Source organism: Hyposmocoma kahamanoa, unplaced genomic scaffold, assembly GCF_003589595.1.
Source record: "Hyposmocoma kahamanoa isolate Upper Pololo Valley unplaced genomic scaffold, ASM358959v1 88, whole genome shotgun sequence".
NCBI classification, from domain to species: Eukaryota; Metazoa; Arthropoda; class Insecta; order Lepidoptera; family Cosmopterigidae; genus Hyposmocoma; species Hyposmocoma kahamanoa.
Window position 1 is genome coordinate 12,494,564 of NW_020654466.1, and position 17,153 is coordinate 12,511,716.

At 36.4% G+C, this 17,153-nt stretch overlaps 1 protein-coding gene across 1 annotated transcript in view; it reads left to right on the top strand.

Moving 5' to 3' along the window:
• Nucleotides 1-14,262, top strand: part of LOC113235925 — a 30,606-nt gene extending 16,344 nt beyond the window's left edge. Inside the window, exons 11-14 of the mRNA XM_026471846.1 lie at nt 2,807-3,138; nt 3,900-3,953; nt 4,522-4,568; nt 14,146-14,262. Coding sequence (XP_026327631.1) covers nt 2,807-3,138; nt 3,900-3,953; nt 4,522-4,568; nt 14,146-14,235 — 523 coding nt within the window. The 3' untranslated portion in view covers nt 14,236-14,262. The remainder of the gene's footprint in view (nt 1-2,806; nt 3,139-3,899; nt 3,954-4,521; nt 4,569-14,145) is intronic.
• Nucleotides 14,263-17,153: the final 2,891 nt, after the last annotated feature.

The following is a 17,153-nucleotide window of genomic DNA, read 5'->3' on the forward strand; positions in this document are numbered from 1 at the left end:
AGCAGTTGCTATTGATGATATCGTCAGACCATTCCGAGTAAACCATGGGCACCAATTTGTACTGGTCGATGATAATGCGCCCGCACATCGAGCTCAACGAGTCAATGCTGCTCATCAAGAATACGATATCACACGATTAGACTGGCCTGCCGGCTCGCCCGACTTAAACCCAATAGAGCACGCGTGGGATGCTCTTAAACGAGCAGTATGGAACCGTGAGCCACGTCTCCAGACAGTTCCAGAGCTCAGGGAAGCCGCTATTGAAGAATGGGATAGGTTACCCCAGGAAATGCTGGATAACTTGATCCTCAGCATGCCCAGGAGGATCTTCGCATGTATTCGAGCCAGGGGAGGAGTTATTTTATATTGAATTCACACCTTTTAATAATAAATTGTTGTTTAAGTTTAATTAAACAGTCTTTTTCTTTCTATGAAATTTCTATCACTATTACATTATGATTAATCGCTCAATTTTTTAAAATAAATAATAAAAAATAGTTTTATATTTTAATTTCAAACAAGGTATTCCTATTTAAAGAAAGCATACAACATAGATTTTTTCTTGATAAAGTTAAATTTAAAGAATTATAGGAGCTTATGCTATTGATCGCAAACTTTTTTTGATGTGTGTACCTACAGACTCGCTCGATTTTGTCGATCGTTACTGTCGATCAGGTGCCTACAGATATGCTCGATTTTGTCGATCGTTACTGTTGATCGACAACGTCAAGTGACAGGAATTTTCAAAAATTTATTTTTGGTAATCCTTATGGAAATGGAATTTATATCTGAATACACGAAGGCGGACACTTTTCTCATTTCTAAATCCAAGATGGCAGACACGTCTTTTCAAATAAATGCAATATGGGAATCGTTTTCGAGGTATTCGAGGTGCTCATCACGAATATGGCATTTATTTCTAAATCCAAGATGGCGGACACGGCTTTTGAAATAAATGCAATATGGGTATCATTTTCGAGGTATTTGGGGGTGCTCATTACGAATATGGCACTCATTTCTAAATCCAAGATGGCGGACACGATTTTTTATATAATGGCAAGTTGGGGATCGTTTTCGAGGTATTTGGGGGTGCTCATTAAGAACATGGCACTAATTTCTAAATCCAAGATGGCGGGCATGATTTTTCGAATAATGGCAAGTTGGGTGTCGTTTTCAAGGTATTTGGGGTTGCTCATTCCGAATATAGCACATATTTCTAAATCTAAGATGGCGAAGAATTAGAAGAAGAAGAATTAGAAGTCTTATCCGCCGTCTTGTATTCAGATTTACGTGTCATTTCCTTATGGTTTACCAAAAATACATTTTTGAAAATTGTTGTCAACAATCTTGGATTTAGAAATTAATGCTATATTCGTAATAAGCACTCTAAAACTCCTCGAAAACGTCTATAATTCTCAATCGTTACTGTCGATCGACAATGTCGAGCAAATCTGTAGGCACCTTATTAAATACTACCCAATTTTTTTTTAACTCATAGGTATATGAACAAAAACCTACAAGCGAGTTTAAGTGCCACTATCGAATTTAAATATATAAATAGCCTGATATTATCTGTGGGTATGTTTACATGAAGAGTACACGATAACAATAAAATACCTGAACCTGAAAGTTATTTATACACGATTTTGGAGAACTGACAATGACTTTTTAGTCAGTGTTAGTTTCCTGAAATAATTTTAGTTAAGAACTTTTGAGTCTGGGCAAGACAATTTTTTTTAAATGAGTGTATGATGAACAAGAATAATGATTTTTCACATGAAACTAATGAAGGCAAATACTAAATATATTTCGTAAAAATAGCTTACGTAAATTCCCTACAATGTTGTTGCGGCGGTGTACATTTGTAGAAATTTTGCAAAAAATACGTAATTTTGAATTTTGAAACAGAATAGCAAATGGGGAGAAAAAACCCGTTACTTTGCAACATTTTCGTATCTTGTTGCAACGAAATTAATTTTCTGTTTTAGTGAATATTTACATAAAAATACGAGTTGAAACGCGTTACTTCCTTGTGGAATGTGATGTTAGTGTCTATTTTACATTTGTCTGATCTATTTTTAAACCTAATTACCGCACATTTTGTCATTTGTAGCAAAAGTTTTTGAGCTGTTCGCGTTGCAACTTGACCTTGAGCACTGACAGCCCGCTCGCTCGTGTAGGCCCATAGGGCGCCCTACAATTTGCCTCACTTAGCGTGTGCGGGCTAGGTTTCTATGCGTTATTACTCTAAGAATAACGCACGCACCCATAGCCCCGCACTAGGGGTTGCAGGTGCCATGGACATACACATACAACAACAAATTACACCCAAACTCACGAGAGAAACAGATGTAGTTTGTGAACCGATTTTCATGATTCTTTTTTGTTGGAAAGAGGATATCTCCATAGTGATCCCATTTAATTTTGAAGAAAATCATCCACCTGGGGTGGCTGTTCACACATGTAGATTCATTTTTATAAATAGCGCTTTAATTTTATTATAAGCAGCAATTACTTTAATGGTTGATTTTGCTATTCTCCAATTCAAGGCGTTTTTCTCTCTCAATATACTTTGAGAAGTGAGAACCGATTTTTATTATATTTTAGTGGCGAACTAGGGGATGAATCCGGGTTTGCACACTACCCGATAACCGATTTCAATAAAACATGGTAATTATATGTAATTCCACGTACTTTTGAGGTCGGTTTTTTTAGTACTCTGTACTGCGATTATAATTAATTATTTTTTACATAGTTGATTCATATAAGTATGTATCTTTAAAGTGGACCCTTAAATAAATTCTAGGCCACAAAATGAACTACATATTGCTGATTTATTTGTAAAAGACCAAACTGGGCAGCGTCCGGGCAAGTTGCACAGAGACAGTCAACCTTTAAAGGGCGAATACCAGTATCTCCGTCCTTCCCTAACTGTCGAAGACGTACCTGAGACGATTGTTAAAAAAAAAACCTCTCCATCAAAAGACTTGTCTATGATTGCGTTACGGAGACCTCAGACAAATTCGTTCAGAAGTTATGAATATGCGAAACAACGTCCTACAATGACCGTTTCTGAGTACAAGATGAAGAATCTACTTGAGTTATTGGCAAAACCGAGAAACGACGTTTCCGATAAAGGTATCCAATGTAGTTTAAGATTCATACCGATTGTCATGCTAATAACACACAAATCCGGTAATAATTATTAATAAAACCGAGAAAATATGTTTCCGATAAAGGTATCCAATGTAGTTTAAGCTTCACGCCCATTGTCGTACTAATAACATACAATCCGGTAATAATTATCGACAAAACCGAGAAAAGATGTTTCCGATAAAGGTATCCAATGTAGTTCAAGCTTCATGCCGATTGTCATCTAATAACATATAAATCCGGAAATAATTATTGGTAAAACCGAAAAAAGATGTTTCCGATAAAGGTCTTCAAAAGTTTAACAAAACTTCACGGCGATTGTTATACTAATAACATACAAATCCGGTAATAATCATCAAAGCGGCAATGAGTAATGTTCAGGTTAGTTTTCTCTACCTGATTTCGGTGGTAATTTTTATTATTTAAGTATTCGAGTATATCATCATGAAATTTTAAAGAATATTTCAGGATAATTCCCTCGAATATTAGGTAATTCTTCTAGGTAATTAGGTGATGATATTCTAGAATATTTAAATTATAAAATTAATATATATAATTAGAAAACTAATCTGAAAATTATCAAACGTTTAAATTGATCATTACATCATCTTTGGGTAACTTTAGAGAGCTGACTTTATGGGCTTTTACTAGACTAGAATTTGGATTTCCTATGTTCGTGATCAACAGTAGTAAGTTAATGATTTAATAACAATATAATACTTTACATTAAATATAATATTTTTTAGGAATACGGCTGCCAGGTGATACGCCGCTCTATAGCCCGGCTGGTTCATTAATAGGTACGATTTTCAATTAAGTTTTACTTGCAACTGCAAAATTAATCAAACCCTAAGTGATAAAATAAAAGTTATGGTTTCTAATGAAGTTACAGCAAAAAAATTAAAAAATCATTGTAGTTATTTCAGTGTGTTTTAGCATACCGAAATTAACTTAAAAAGTGTATTTTTTCAGAATCGATGAAAAACGAATTACGCACTTTCCTTGAAAGGTTATTAAAATTTAAGTTTATTACAGACATCTAAACAATTTCATACTTGCTAGATAAAAATTAAAAATAAAAGGGAAAAAAGTCATGGACTGTTTTATCCAGAACCAGCTCACAAAAAGTTTTTCTCACTTTAAGTACCTAGTTATATTTTATTTGATTTTTCACAATATTCTAACGACGCCGACGGTTGTATTGATATGTAGAAATTAAAATTTAACATTTAGGAATAGTATAATCTTAAATTTCTCGTATTTTGAGTTACAACACTATTGTAGTACCAGTGCGATATGTAAAACGGCTAACTTCTACTGATCCTGTTGATATCTAAAGTAAGGTAATAAAGTTATGTTTGTTCTCAGGTCATTCATCGCCGCCTACAAAATCTCCCCTTCGAAAGTCTTTACAGGTATTTGGTATTGGTGTATATAAAGAAATAAATTATTACCAACATTTACAAGGGGGTACACGAAAGGAAGTACGCCTGGCGCATCCTGGGCAACAATCGGCGAGTACCTTACGCTGATTGGCAAATTCTTTCACCACGACGGCAAGCATTATAATGTATGCCTTCGATACGGTTAGAAGTAGAACATTTACAAGAGCAAGAATTTTCACTCGTCAGATTATGTGTAATATTTACGTTTTTTACTTTATTTTTCGACTAAAGTAGACGAAAGTCATTAATAATTTCATCGAAAATATTGAAAAAAAGTTATTACTTGTTAGATATATTTATATGTATTTTTATGCAAAATTATTAATGACATTTAAAAAATTATAAGTAGGTTACATTACACGATACTGCAAATTCCTCAGTAGCTTACGATGGATCGACTTCAACAATAGCTCGCAACTCGTCCTTAGCTCTGGCCGTCCAAGAGGCTCACATTAGCCGTGTCAATTTTGATATTAAACCGAATAGTCATTGACATGCGAATAGTACAAATTAACTAAAACGAATAAAAGTTCGTGCAGACAAAAATTTAAATTTAGAAGCCTTAAGAATTCAGGGCCAATTATTGATACAGGTCTTACGTGAGATACCCAGGTATCTGACGTTTGTTGCAAGGTAACCCACGCACTATGAGTTCTGTATGGGTTTAGGCAGTTTCTTCCCATTAAGATCAAAACTCTCCTTGTTCATGCTCTAGTGTCGCCTGTGATTTTATGTTATATGTATGTTGTCACTTACTTCTCTGTCACTCTTTTCTCCATTTTGTTCGATCTGGCAGCATTTTAGATGTTCATTTCAATTTCAAACCGCTCGGCGGGGATGCGAACTTCGATGTTTCCGTAGCCAAGCTCTCTATTCCTTCTCACCGTGCTGATATTTGTCTAGTTCTTTTGCCTTTCACGCAATTCGTCTTTGGAACGCGCTCCTGGTCCATGTGACAAGCGCAGACCAAATAAACGTCGAAGTGCATATGGCGCAAGCATCTTTTTGACAATTTTTTAAGATCAAAATTCAGCATAATGTTGCTGTGGGTACATTACATACTATTATAATAACTCTCAGCGCCACGTGGACCGCTGGCAGCCTGGCACATGTGCATATGGCACTAAATCCCAACTGCAGCAGGCCACCATGTACTTTCGAATTTTACCTAGCAAGCCTTAGTGGGCCGCCGGCGTACCACAATTAGGAATCAAAATTTATTTTCGATTTTTCTAGCCCTGACCAGGCAAAGGTTGCATCAGCAGGCTGACAATATAAGTTGTGCGTTCGGCGAACACAGCCAATTGTTTGCCTCTTCTTCTAACAACTGATCCAGATCGTAATCAAGTATCGATCTCGTCCCTAGTGGTGACATCTGTCTGTTTTTTATGGAATCACGAAGGTACCCACCGGCAGCAGCCCACATGGCCTGCTACAAAAGTTACTCGAGATCAGGCGTGGCGTGCTGTGAAAAAAAAACGCGTGTCCCGCCGGCAGCCCACAAGGTCTGCTACAAAAGTTACTGAAGATCAGGCGTGGCGTTTCAAAAGTTCCTTGAGATTAGACAGGCCTGCTGCTTCGAAAAATCGTTTATTCTATGGCGCTGATCACAGATATGTCTGTAGAGCTGATAGTGTTAATGTTTATGTTATATTATATTTATTTAATCTTCTTACGTTTTCGTGATTGTTACACATAGGCAGGGCGGGGCAAAATATATGCTACGTCTTAATTGAAATACAAATTACAAAATACTTCCTTATATGTATTTAAAATGCGAAATACCAAATACTTTCTTGAGATGTATTTGAAATACAAAATACTTTCATGGAGTGTACTTATTTAAATACAAAATACAAATACATATTTCAAAATACTTTATTAATATACCTGTCGCGACATGTGGAAACCAACAACTTCCTTCAAAGTTTTTTCCTTCCACAAAACATCTTGAAAAAGAGTATTTGTACCCGCGTCAAAGAACATATAGCCGATATCAAACACCGTCGCGTAAACAAGTCTGCAGCCCGCGAGCATGTTATGGATAAACCTACATATTCAATGAAGTTTGAGAGACCCCAAGTGTTTGCAAAAGAAGTCCGTTATCTACCCAGGATGCTGGAGAGGCCATTGAAATTAAAAAACATCCAATTTCAACAGGGAAGATGGTTTCTCTGTCTGGTTTCCCAAACAGACATAACACTGCAGCACTCATTAATATGTTTTAATTTATTCTAATTTCTATTATTAATTAAAAATGAATAATGATCTTAATAAAAATTCATTCATTTGTTATAATTATTAATACAAAGATCGAACACTCAGAAAAAACACTCAGAAAAAATTCCTTCGATCCGGTCGGATTCGAACCGACGTCTTCTTGCATACCGTGGCAGACGCTATACCAACTAAGCCACGGAACGAACCAACGGACCTCACAAATTTTTCTATGTGCTTGCGTCGTGTCTTTGTACTTGGTCTTTCAACGACTTTTTAGTCGTAGCGCCATCTATGAGAAATCTATTGCAGATTTATCACCCAGTTAATACCTTTACAGCTACCAGTCCTGGCGAGAGATGTCGCTATTCACTGTATTAATTAAATTTTTATTGAATTGATATTCAATTATTTTTTGTGAAATTACTTCACTAGTTTGTTATAATTATTAATACAAAGATCGAACACATGTACTACACTACCCTGGGCAAGTTATTTTAAAAGATGGCCCATATAATCAAGATTTCAAAATGGTACAATACTTGCCACTCTTCATTCCATAAAAAAATATTATAACTTATTTTTTGCAAAAGGATCTCGTTTCAAAAAAAACTCATGCCATGATAAATAATACTTTTGTGTGCTCAACGATTGGCTTTAACATCGCGGAAGTGAGATGGTCATATGTGATAGAGTGAGATGCCTGAAACATGATATTAGTATGATATTAGTTAGTACTTAGCAAAACTAACACGTTTCGCGACATGCCGTATCTGTACACAGCGGAAGAATATGCGAACATGCATATTATTTACGGTGAATGCCATTGTAATGCCTCTGCCGCAGCCAGATTGTATCGCAAAATTTTATGGACTGACGAAGCAACATTTAAAAAAGATGGTTATTTAAACTTGCACAATGTACATGACTGGAATCAACATGTGGACCGGAATTTTAAATGGACAAATAATTGGACCGTTTGAGTTGCCTGATACATTAAATGGCGACAACTACTTAGATTTTCTTCAAAACGATTTGCAAACGTTACTAGAAGATGTACTACTCAACATCTATAGAGAAATGTGGTTTCAACAAGACGGTTGCCCAGAGCATTATGCTCGTTCTGTGCGTGATTATTTAAACACGGAATATTCCGGAAGGTGGATTGAGCGCCTTGGTTCAATTTTGTGGCCTCCTCGATCTCTGGACCTAAACTCCCTTGATTTTTTTTACTGGGGCTGCATAAAGGAACAAGTATATGCAAAACCTATAGAAAATCTAGCCCAATTACGCCACAAAATTGTTGAAGCAGCAGAAGAAATTAGTTTGAGAAGATTCGCACGATTGATAAAAAGATCTTTTGTGAAGCGATGCAGAGCCTGTATTCGTGCCGAAGGCAAACAATTTGAGCATTTACTTTAACATTAAAGTATTACAATAGTTCCTTTCGTTTCATTTTGATTAAAATTTATTATAATACAACAATCGACTAATTATTAACTTGACACACTCACATGTGTTAGGGTAGATTATTTTGTTTAATGCGTTGTCACTATCCATCTCATTCTATCACATATGACCATCTCACTTCCACGATGTTAAAGCCAATCTTTGAGCACACAAAAGTATTATTTATCATGGCATGAGTTTTTTATAAAACGAGCTCCTTTTGCAAAAAATAAGTTATAATATTTTTTATGGAATGAAGAGTGGCAAGTATTATACCATTTTGAAATCTTGATTATATGGGCCATCTTTTAAAATAACTTGCCTAGGGTAGTGTAGTACATTTTTTTTGAAATATGAAGTGTCAAAGCTAGCTGACATATTTTTTGTAAGCTACGACTCAATGAAACTTATTTTTTATTTTTACTAAACTCATAACGTTTATTGTTTGATTTGTGACTGCAATAAATAGCATGGTTATTTATGATGACGATAAAAAAAATCACTCCAAAATTTGAAAATTTGTGATGATAGTACCTAAACATGTGGTCTAGGGTATCGATTTTCAACATTTTCAAAAAAATGCCTATTATCACTTAACTAAGTGACATGGAGTTTTTTTTTAATTTTTACCAGAACTGATATAAACTGGCCTCTCGCCCAGTGATCGCTTGACGTTGAGTTTTGGGACACCCTGTATATTTATATTGTTCACGTTTCCCGCTCGGATCCGGATCTACCATCAGGTTTAATCCTGAAACCTATAAAATTCGGTCAATTTCTGAAAACCCGCAAAATTGCCAATATTTGTGCTGATGGAGTGAAACGAGTTGGCAGAAACAAAATTTCTGTCGAATTCGGCCAATGACGCAAACAATTTCCTCTCCTTACCCATTTTGGCCATGTGCAAATATTCTGCTATTATTCCAACATATAATCTGACTCGCATAGGTTTGATCCGACAAGTCCCTACAGACTTGACCATGACGGAGTTTGCGGAATCACTAGAGTTGCCATCGGGTTGTGGCAAAGTTCTAAAGGCTACAAGATTAAATAGGAAAACATCAGAACATGGAACAGTTACATGGGTACCAACACAGACAGTAGTTGTTACATTTCTTGGCCAACTCCTTCCCTCCAGGTTATTTCTGTATTACACTTCTCTCTCAGTTGATGTATATCAATACCCCACCATTCAGTGCCACTCTTGCTGTAGGTTTGGCCATACTAAAGCTCAGTGGAGATGGACTAAACCCAGATGCTTCAGATGCACCAAAGACCACTCTGGTGATTCTTGTCAAATGGTAGAGAATGAAGCTACATGCTTGCACTGCTCCGGACGTCATTTTGCCATAAGCAAAAACTGCCCGGAACTGGACAGACAAAAATCGATCACGACCGTTATGGCACTAAAAAGCAAAATTTCAGGAGCTGACTGGCCTTCATATTCTTCCTCTCTAGAGACAGCTCCAAAGACCTCTTCGATTTTCCCAATAGATACCGACCCGCTTTCCTCCTATAACATTTTTGTGGACTGTGTTACTGCTTCTGCCTATCGGCATATCCCCATGAAGAAGCCTGCTAGAGGATTCAAAGTCTCAACTCCGTGGTGGAATTCAGAATGCTCGGAGGCTGATGTAGAGCGACGACAGGCAGAGCAGAACTACAACTCCTCTATGACTCAGGCAAATTTTATGGCTTATCAAAAATCTTCAGCCAACTTTAAAAAACTTACCCAAAAAAGGAAAAGGAATAACTGCATAGGTTTTTGCAAATGTCTGTCCCCAAAGACCCCTCCTTCTCTCGTCTAGAGACAGATAAGGCGATTTAGGGGTTCATGTAATGCAGTCGATATACCAGCCAATGTCCCTTAATCATGGCTAGGGGTCTTTTCGGACAGGCTCGCTCCCTCCTCAGTTCCTGATTTTGACTCCATTCCGTCTCCCCATCCTACCTCCCTTCTCAATCTACTATGGATCATCCTTTCTCCATAAACGAACTATATTTTGTACTGAACGGACTTACTGACTCATCCCCTGGTATCGACGGTATCCCCTACTCCTTCATCACCAACTCCTCTCCTTTATCAAAACAATTTTTCCTTAATATCCTAAATTACTTTTTTGATTATGGTTCAGTCCCAGCCCAATGGAAAACACAAATAATTATTCCTATCCTTAAACCTGGCAAGGATCCTTCAGATCCTAGCAGTTACAGACCCATTGCTCTCTCCCCCACCCCTGGCAAGATTATGGTACATCTGATAAAACAAAAGCACCAATGGCTAGTTGAGAACAGAGACATCCTAGCTAAAACACAGTTTGGTTTTAGTAAGGGTTTCAGCACGATGGACGATCTCAGTTTGCTAACGACTGAAATCCATACTGCTATCAAGGAAAAGAAAGTCCTTGTTGGGGGTTTCTCCATATCGCCTCAGCATATGACAACGTCTTGCTTTCGGTACTCAGGATAAAACTCACCCAGCTGAGTATTCCTAAAAAGCTCGTGCATTTTATTTCCAACCTTTTAATGGAGTGTCGTGTGGTAGTAAAATCTTCCTTAAATTTCCTGTCCCCGAAAATCGTTTGGAAAGGTCTCCCCCAAGGATCTGTATTAAGCCCATTGCTCTATAGTATCTATACTTACGACCTGGAGTCATCTGTCAATTCATTCTGCGACGTTCTCCAATATGCTGATGACCTGGCTCTATATATTAAAGTAAGTACTATAGAAGAGGCAAAAAGTAGATTTAACTCGGCTCTGTCATACCTAAATGACTGGAATGAGTGGACTTCCAAAAGTTGTGCCATAGTCTTCTCCAGGAAAAGAATTGTCCCTACGATTGAAATACGCATAGGTCAAGAAATCGTTCCACAATTAAATTCAACCAAATTTTTAGGTATCAAGCTAGACTCCAGAATGTCCGGTCCCTTTGTTTTCAAAATGGATCAGAATCGAGAACAGTGTTGCCTAACGTATACATCACTAAATGTTAAATTTTGCCAAAAAAAATGTACAAGCGGCCGTACCACAGAAACGAATGCATTATGCAAAAGTGCGTTCGTTCGATATTCGTGGCGTATTAACAAAGGATCACAAATATATCGCACCAAGTAAAAGCCGCAATGTATTACAAAACATGCGGCTATACTGAGCTGCATTATATGTTTTCTCGAAATTCATACAACACCAAAATAATTGTTTTTACACTTGCCCGTGAAAGGAAACGTCCCTGTTTACCCGTTTACCCACAATTGTGGTGCTTTTGCAATTTATAATGGCACAATTATGCGTTTTTCGCATTTTCAACTGATGTTTATCTACGACAACGGTCTAGCGCGTTCTGAAGTGTAGCAGCGGCAAGTAAGTGAATTACGTACACTTGCGGCGTCTATCTAGATCAGGGGTTCCCAAACTTATTTTGTCTACTGCCCACTTTGAGAATAAATTATTTTTAGCGCCCCCAGTTTTCACGTACATATAAACCACTATAACTTCATATTAAATTAATTATTGTGAGCTATATTAGCGGAGATTAAACATTCATTCTAAACGAGACTTTTTACTATAACTTGCGGCCTGAGCGCAGTAGTTAGTACACAACGGCGCTCAGGTCTCAAGTTAACTCTTACGGGCTACATCTGCCAATGAGAATAATTATTGAAACGCAACTTTATAGTATTCAGACAGAGTATCTTTCAATCAAAATTAAACAAACAAAATCGATTCTAATATAAAAACTAATTTCGAATTATGAATCTGATGCTGTTTAATAAGTTTGTTGATATCAGGTAACAATTTACTCAAGAACAGCCGCAAGTCACCACGTTCAGTAACATGCAAACGATTCCTCTTTTTAGTAAGCAGCGTTGTCACAGCACTAAAACCACGTTCACACAAATATGACGATGGGAATGCTATCAAGAATCGTTGAACGATTGACCACAATCCAAGGTACATTTGCGGGATCGGTTTTTGTAGCCAAAATTTTTGGTAGTCATTTTTGAAATTGATTTTTATTTCCTCATTCATTGTCAATTCTATAAGTTCTTCTTCCAGCTGAGGTGATATTGCTGTGTTGACATTTGAAAACGGATCCAACACCCAGTCTGGTATTTCCAAGTTCAAAATGTCGTGGTATCGTTCGGTGAAGTCAAAGTGGAGGTTTTCCAAATGTTGACAGTAGGCAAACAAGTCGTCGTTACTGCAGGATACTGATAAATTCGAAAAATTGTGAAACTCACGTCTGCCCATCATATTCTTTTTGTGTAAAAGCAGTTTGGCTGCGAAAGTAGCAACGACATTTTTTGTTTTAATTAAATTTAGTTCATCGCCTTGCAGTTGGAGATTCATGTCGTTGAACAATTTGTACAGGTCTGTCATGTAAGCTATATCATTCTTTGATGTAACGAGCTTGTTACCCAATTCTGTATCTTTAATTTCCAAGAACACTGAGTCAAACAGGTTGTAAAATCGAGTCAGACAATTGCCTCTTGATAGCCAACGAACTTCAGTATGAAACAACAAACGGTTGAAATCTTCTTTATTAGTAACACAAAGCTGATGAAATAATCTACCATTCAAAGAGCTGTTACGGATTTTATTGACTGCTTTGATGACATATTGCAGTGATTGAAATAGTCGTTCACTTAAATTTCTAGCAATCAAATGTTGTCTATGAATAACGCAATGTACAGCAAGGACATCTGGAATTTTATTTTTTAAGTACGTTATGAAGCCTTTATGGCACCCTGTCGTAGCTGGAGTGCCATCCGTAGCAACTGATATAATATTTTTCAAGGGATTCTCTTTCTCATCACAAAATAAATAACCCTTTAGGCCTGTATCGCCCACATGGGGCGTCATCGCCCACTTTGGGAAAGTCTGATCTAGATATATGTCTGTGTAAAACACGTTTTTGGTAGCCCATACAGTTTTGGAGGATTTACGCAGCAGGGTACAAACTCACTTACCTACATCAAGTTTCAGCGTATCGGAGTGCTTAGATATTAACTTAGTTGTTTTTAATATCTTGGTGGTAGGGTCTTTTTTCATCTTTTTATACGTGCTTTCATCCGATAGTAAGTCAGATATTGTGCTTTATAATCACACGTATTATGTCCACCGTTGCGTTACCTTTATCTGCACGGAGGATGTCCAATTCGGGATCTTCGCGGAAGGCCTTCAGCGCGTTATATCCATCTCGAGAAAGATTCGGTCTGGGCTGTTTATTTGAACGCAATATTGACGAAACGTCTTGGCATATATTATATAAACTTTTGTGACTTTAGTGAAAGAATAGGGTGGTTTGCATTAATATTAAGACATAACTGGTTGATGACTTTACCACCTCAGTTGATGACTTTACCACCTCAGTCAGCCGTGACCATAGGACCTGTAAAGGATCCGAAACGTTGGTTTGTTTGAAAAAACAAATATACGCGGTTTAAATCCGGAAAAACAGTTTCATTCACCAACCATTGTTTTTTTCTGTTTGGCTCAATGGTTGACTGGTAGAGAATGCCTTATGGCATTAAGTCCGCCATTTCTACTTTAAGGTATTGTGCAAAAAAGTTTAAATAAATTTGTAACAAGTACTATAACTTATCGAGAAAATCGATATACATATAACCGATAAAATATATCAATAAGATTATCAATATGCACGTTTTGATGACACGTCATAAATTTGGTATAAAATGAAAAAAAAAGTTTTAAATCTATTTGAAGAACAAATGCAAGAGTCAATTGCGTCAGTGTTCTAGTACACTGTTGAGTTCGGACATTTTTGGCGAGAAAGCAGCAGGCTCTAACTTCTTGCCATTTCAGATGTATAGTATACCTATTGCACGTTTAACATATTGTATTTATATTTATTTTGCAGAAAATATCAAATACTCTGCTACCCGTGTTGTCTGAAGAAATACCCGTAGTACGAACTTTAGATACAGATGAATGTGTTGTTCCTTTATAAACTTTATAGGTTTGTACTTGTATCCCTTATTATTTATTCTTGATTGTTTTTTTTTGTAATTATTACCTATTGTTATTTAATTGATTATTCTATTATTCAAAACCTTAAAATTGTTCTATTTTTATGAGACTTACTAAAATTTCTTCATGGAGTTTTGTTCGTTTTGTTTTATATTGATATAATTCTATAAACCTACATTGCCTTTTATTTTTCTTGAAATAAACGTAATCCTAAGGGAAAACGTTTTATTTTTTCTATTTAAGGTGGGTAGCCTTTACGTTCGCACACCAACTATACTCCGAGCATCTCCAATATCGGAAGTTGCAAATTCTAGTAGCAATAAAGCTCGTTGTGAAAACGTTCTTCCAGGGAAGTACTGCCACTTTACCGATTTCTGCAGCCAAGCAGTAATGTCAACAAATCTGCGTTCCGGTTATGAAGGGCAGGGGTGCTGGTGAAATTACAGGCACATGGGACTTGTCAACTTATATCTCAGGGTTAGGGCGCAATGGCACATCGAGCAGTGGCAATTTGCCCCTCCGATCTTTGTGGTTTAACGCTCTGCAACTATTATGAACAGACTCGCTTACCACCAAGCCCGCGACTTGTTCGTCCCGTCATTCACATGGTATTATAAAAAATATATATATACCAAAGACACCTCAAATTGCCTAAGTCAGGACGCGACACACACGACGTTGCGATGAAACGTAATGTATAACAAACTTTCCATTTTTCAACTTCATCTTCTATAAATAAAAAAAAAATAGGAATGCACGAATTTTACAAAATGTAATGTAATATAGACGACATACTGCATAGATACAGTTGAATGCAGAACATTTCTTTGAATGCCAAATAACATACGAGTAAAACTATACCTAAACCGAGGTTCATTTTTATCAATTTTGAAATTTAAGCGTCTATAACTTCTTATCGAATGTCGAATTATCGGTTTTTAACTAGTTCTCACTGAAAACGTTAAAAGAACAAACAATTTTTTAATACTTTTTGAGAAAAAAAAAACAAAAACAGCGTGATTTAAGTTATAATTGATTTGATGTTACTATGAAACCCCCCTTTTGGTGCATGAATATTGAAAGTAATTACTATCCTAATTTTTTAATTTTAATAAAAAAAATTAAAGATCAGTCAACAGGGAAAAAAGTTAATGCTGATTTTATATCTTAGGGTAACTTTGATCGAATAAAACTACCTAATATGACATACCCTTTGTTTTAATTATGATTGTTGACTGTAACAGTCACAGACCACATAGTGGTAACAGTCTTCTACTACGTCACTTGATGACAATAAAATCTGCAAAAATCAAATTCAAACAAAATATTAATAAAAATCTCCTTATAGCTTACAACTAGACAAATTCTTTTACCTTACATCTATTTATAATTTCTATAAGTTCACAAAATGAGACCAAAATTTAAAAAAGAAATCATTCTAAGCAGCCCTTGTGACTAACAAAATTGTTAATTCAAGGAAGTTCTAAAGTATTCATATCAAATTAAATTTTTATTGAATTGATATTCAATTATTTTTTGTGAAATTACTCCACTAGTTTGTTGTAATAATTAATATAAAGATCGAACACTCAGAAAAAATTCCTTCGATCCGGTCGGATTCGACCCGACGCGACGTCTTCTTGCATACCGTGCCAGACGCTATACCAACTAAGCCACGGAACGAACCAACGGACCTCACGAATTTTTCTATGTGCTTGCGTCGTGTCTTTGTACTTGGTCTTTCAACGACTTTTTAGTCGTAGGTATGCAAGAAGACGTCGGTTCGAATCCGACTGGATCGAAGGAATTTTTTCTGAGTGTTTTTTCTGAGTGTTCGATCTTTGTATTAATAATTATTCATATCAAAGTTAAACTGAACGCAATCACTATTATCTTCACCAGCAAAAGTTCGAGGCCTTGACAAATAGCTTAAAATATCAGTCTCTTCAATTTGTGCTATGTCGTCACGTACACGTCTAAAGTCTTTTTTATATCCCATCGTTTTAAAACCTTTGACTAATAAGGGGTCCCCCAGTCAGGTAATTCGCCAAACATATTTGTAAGTTTTCTTTCCTCGACGTGAGAAAAATTTTGCCAAGACAAATCTCCCTATATCTAAATGTTCTTGTGCCTCTGAAACCGGATTTTTAGACTCGCTGGCCTCATCTGTAGGAACCAGATCACGCGGTACCTCTTCAACATTATTTGATGGTAAGTTTTCTTGATCCATATTAGAAGCATTTAACTCATTGGCATCTTCAGGCGCAAGTGTGTCAACTGCATTAGCAGTAGAGACGCTAGCACTTGGCTCAACATTTAGTCTTGTCATTCTTCTAGGACCTACTAATAGACCACCGCCACCGTAACGCTCTTCTCTGAGATGTCAGTTAAACAACTTACAACTTTATTCGTCGGGTCGCTATTTAGAACAACAAAAAATTTTATTATGAATCCACAAATGTATGTACGTACAATAAATACTCTTTGGATTCCATCCAAAAAATTCATGATACTAACCTTAGAGGATGGATAAAAATAAAAGAAAGGAGCTGCCCTAAGTACAGAATCAACGTGCATATTACCAAAATTTGAGAGTTACAAATGGCGGATTTCTTTAGTGTTGTACCATAATCTATCGATAAGTCATTATCGACATGCAAATGTATGGCTTGAATTTTTGTTTCTTTAGTTTACTGTAACCAAAGTATGCCTAAACAAACACAAGTCTGATAATTTAATCTCGAGTGGTATATTATTATAAATGTCAACACACATTTTTAAACTTAAAAAAAATTTATTTTCAACATTACAACTGGTAACTTATTTAGTAAAAGTCACCAAACTGCTGTGCAGTTTGTTGGCGACATGCGCATTCTTGCTTAATTATACCTACTTTAC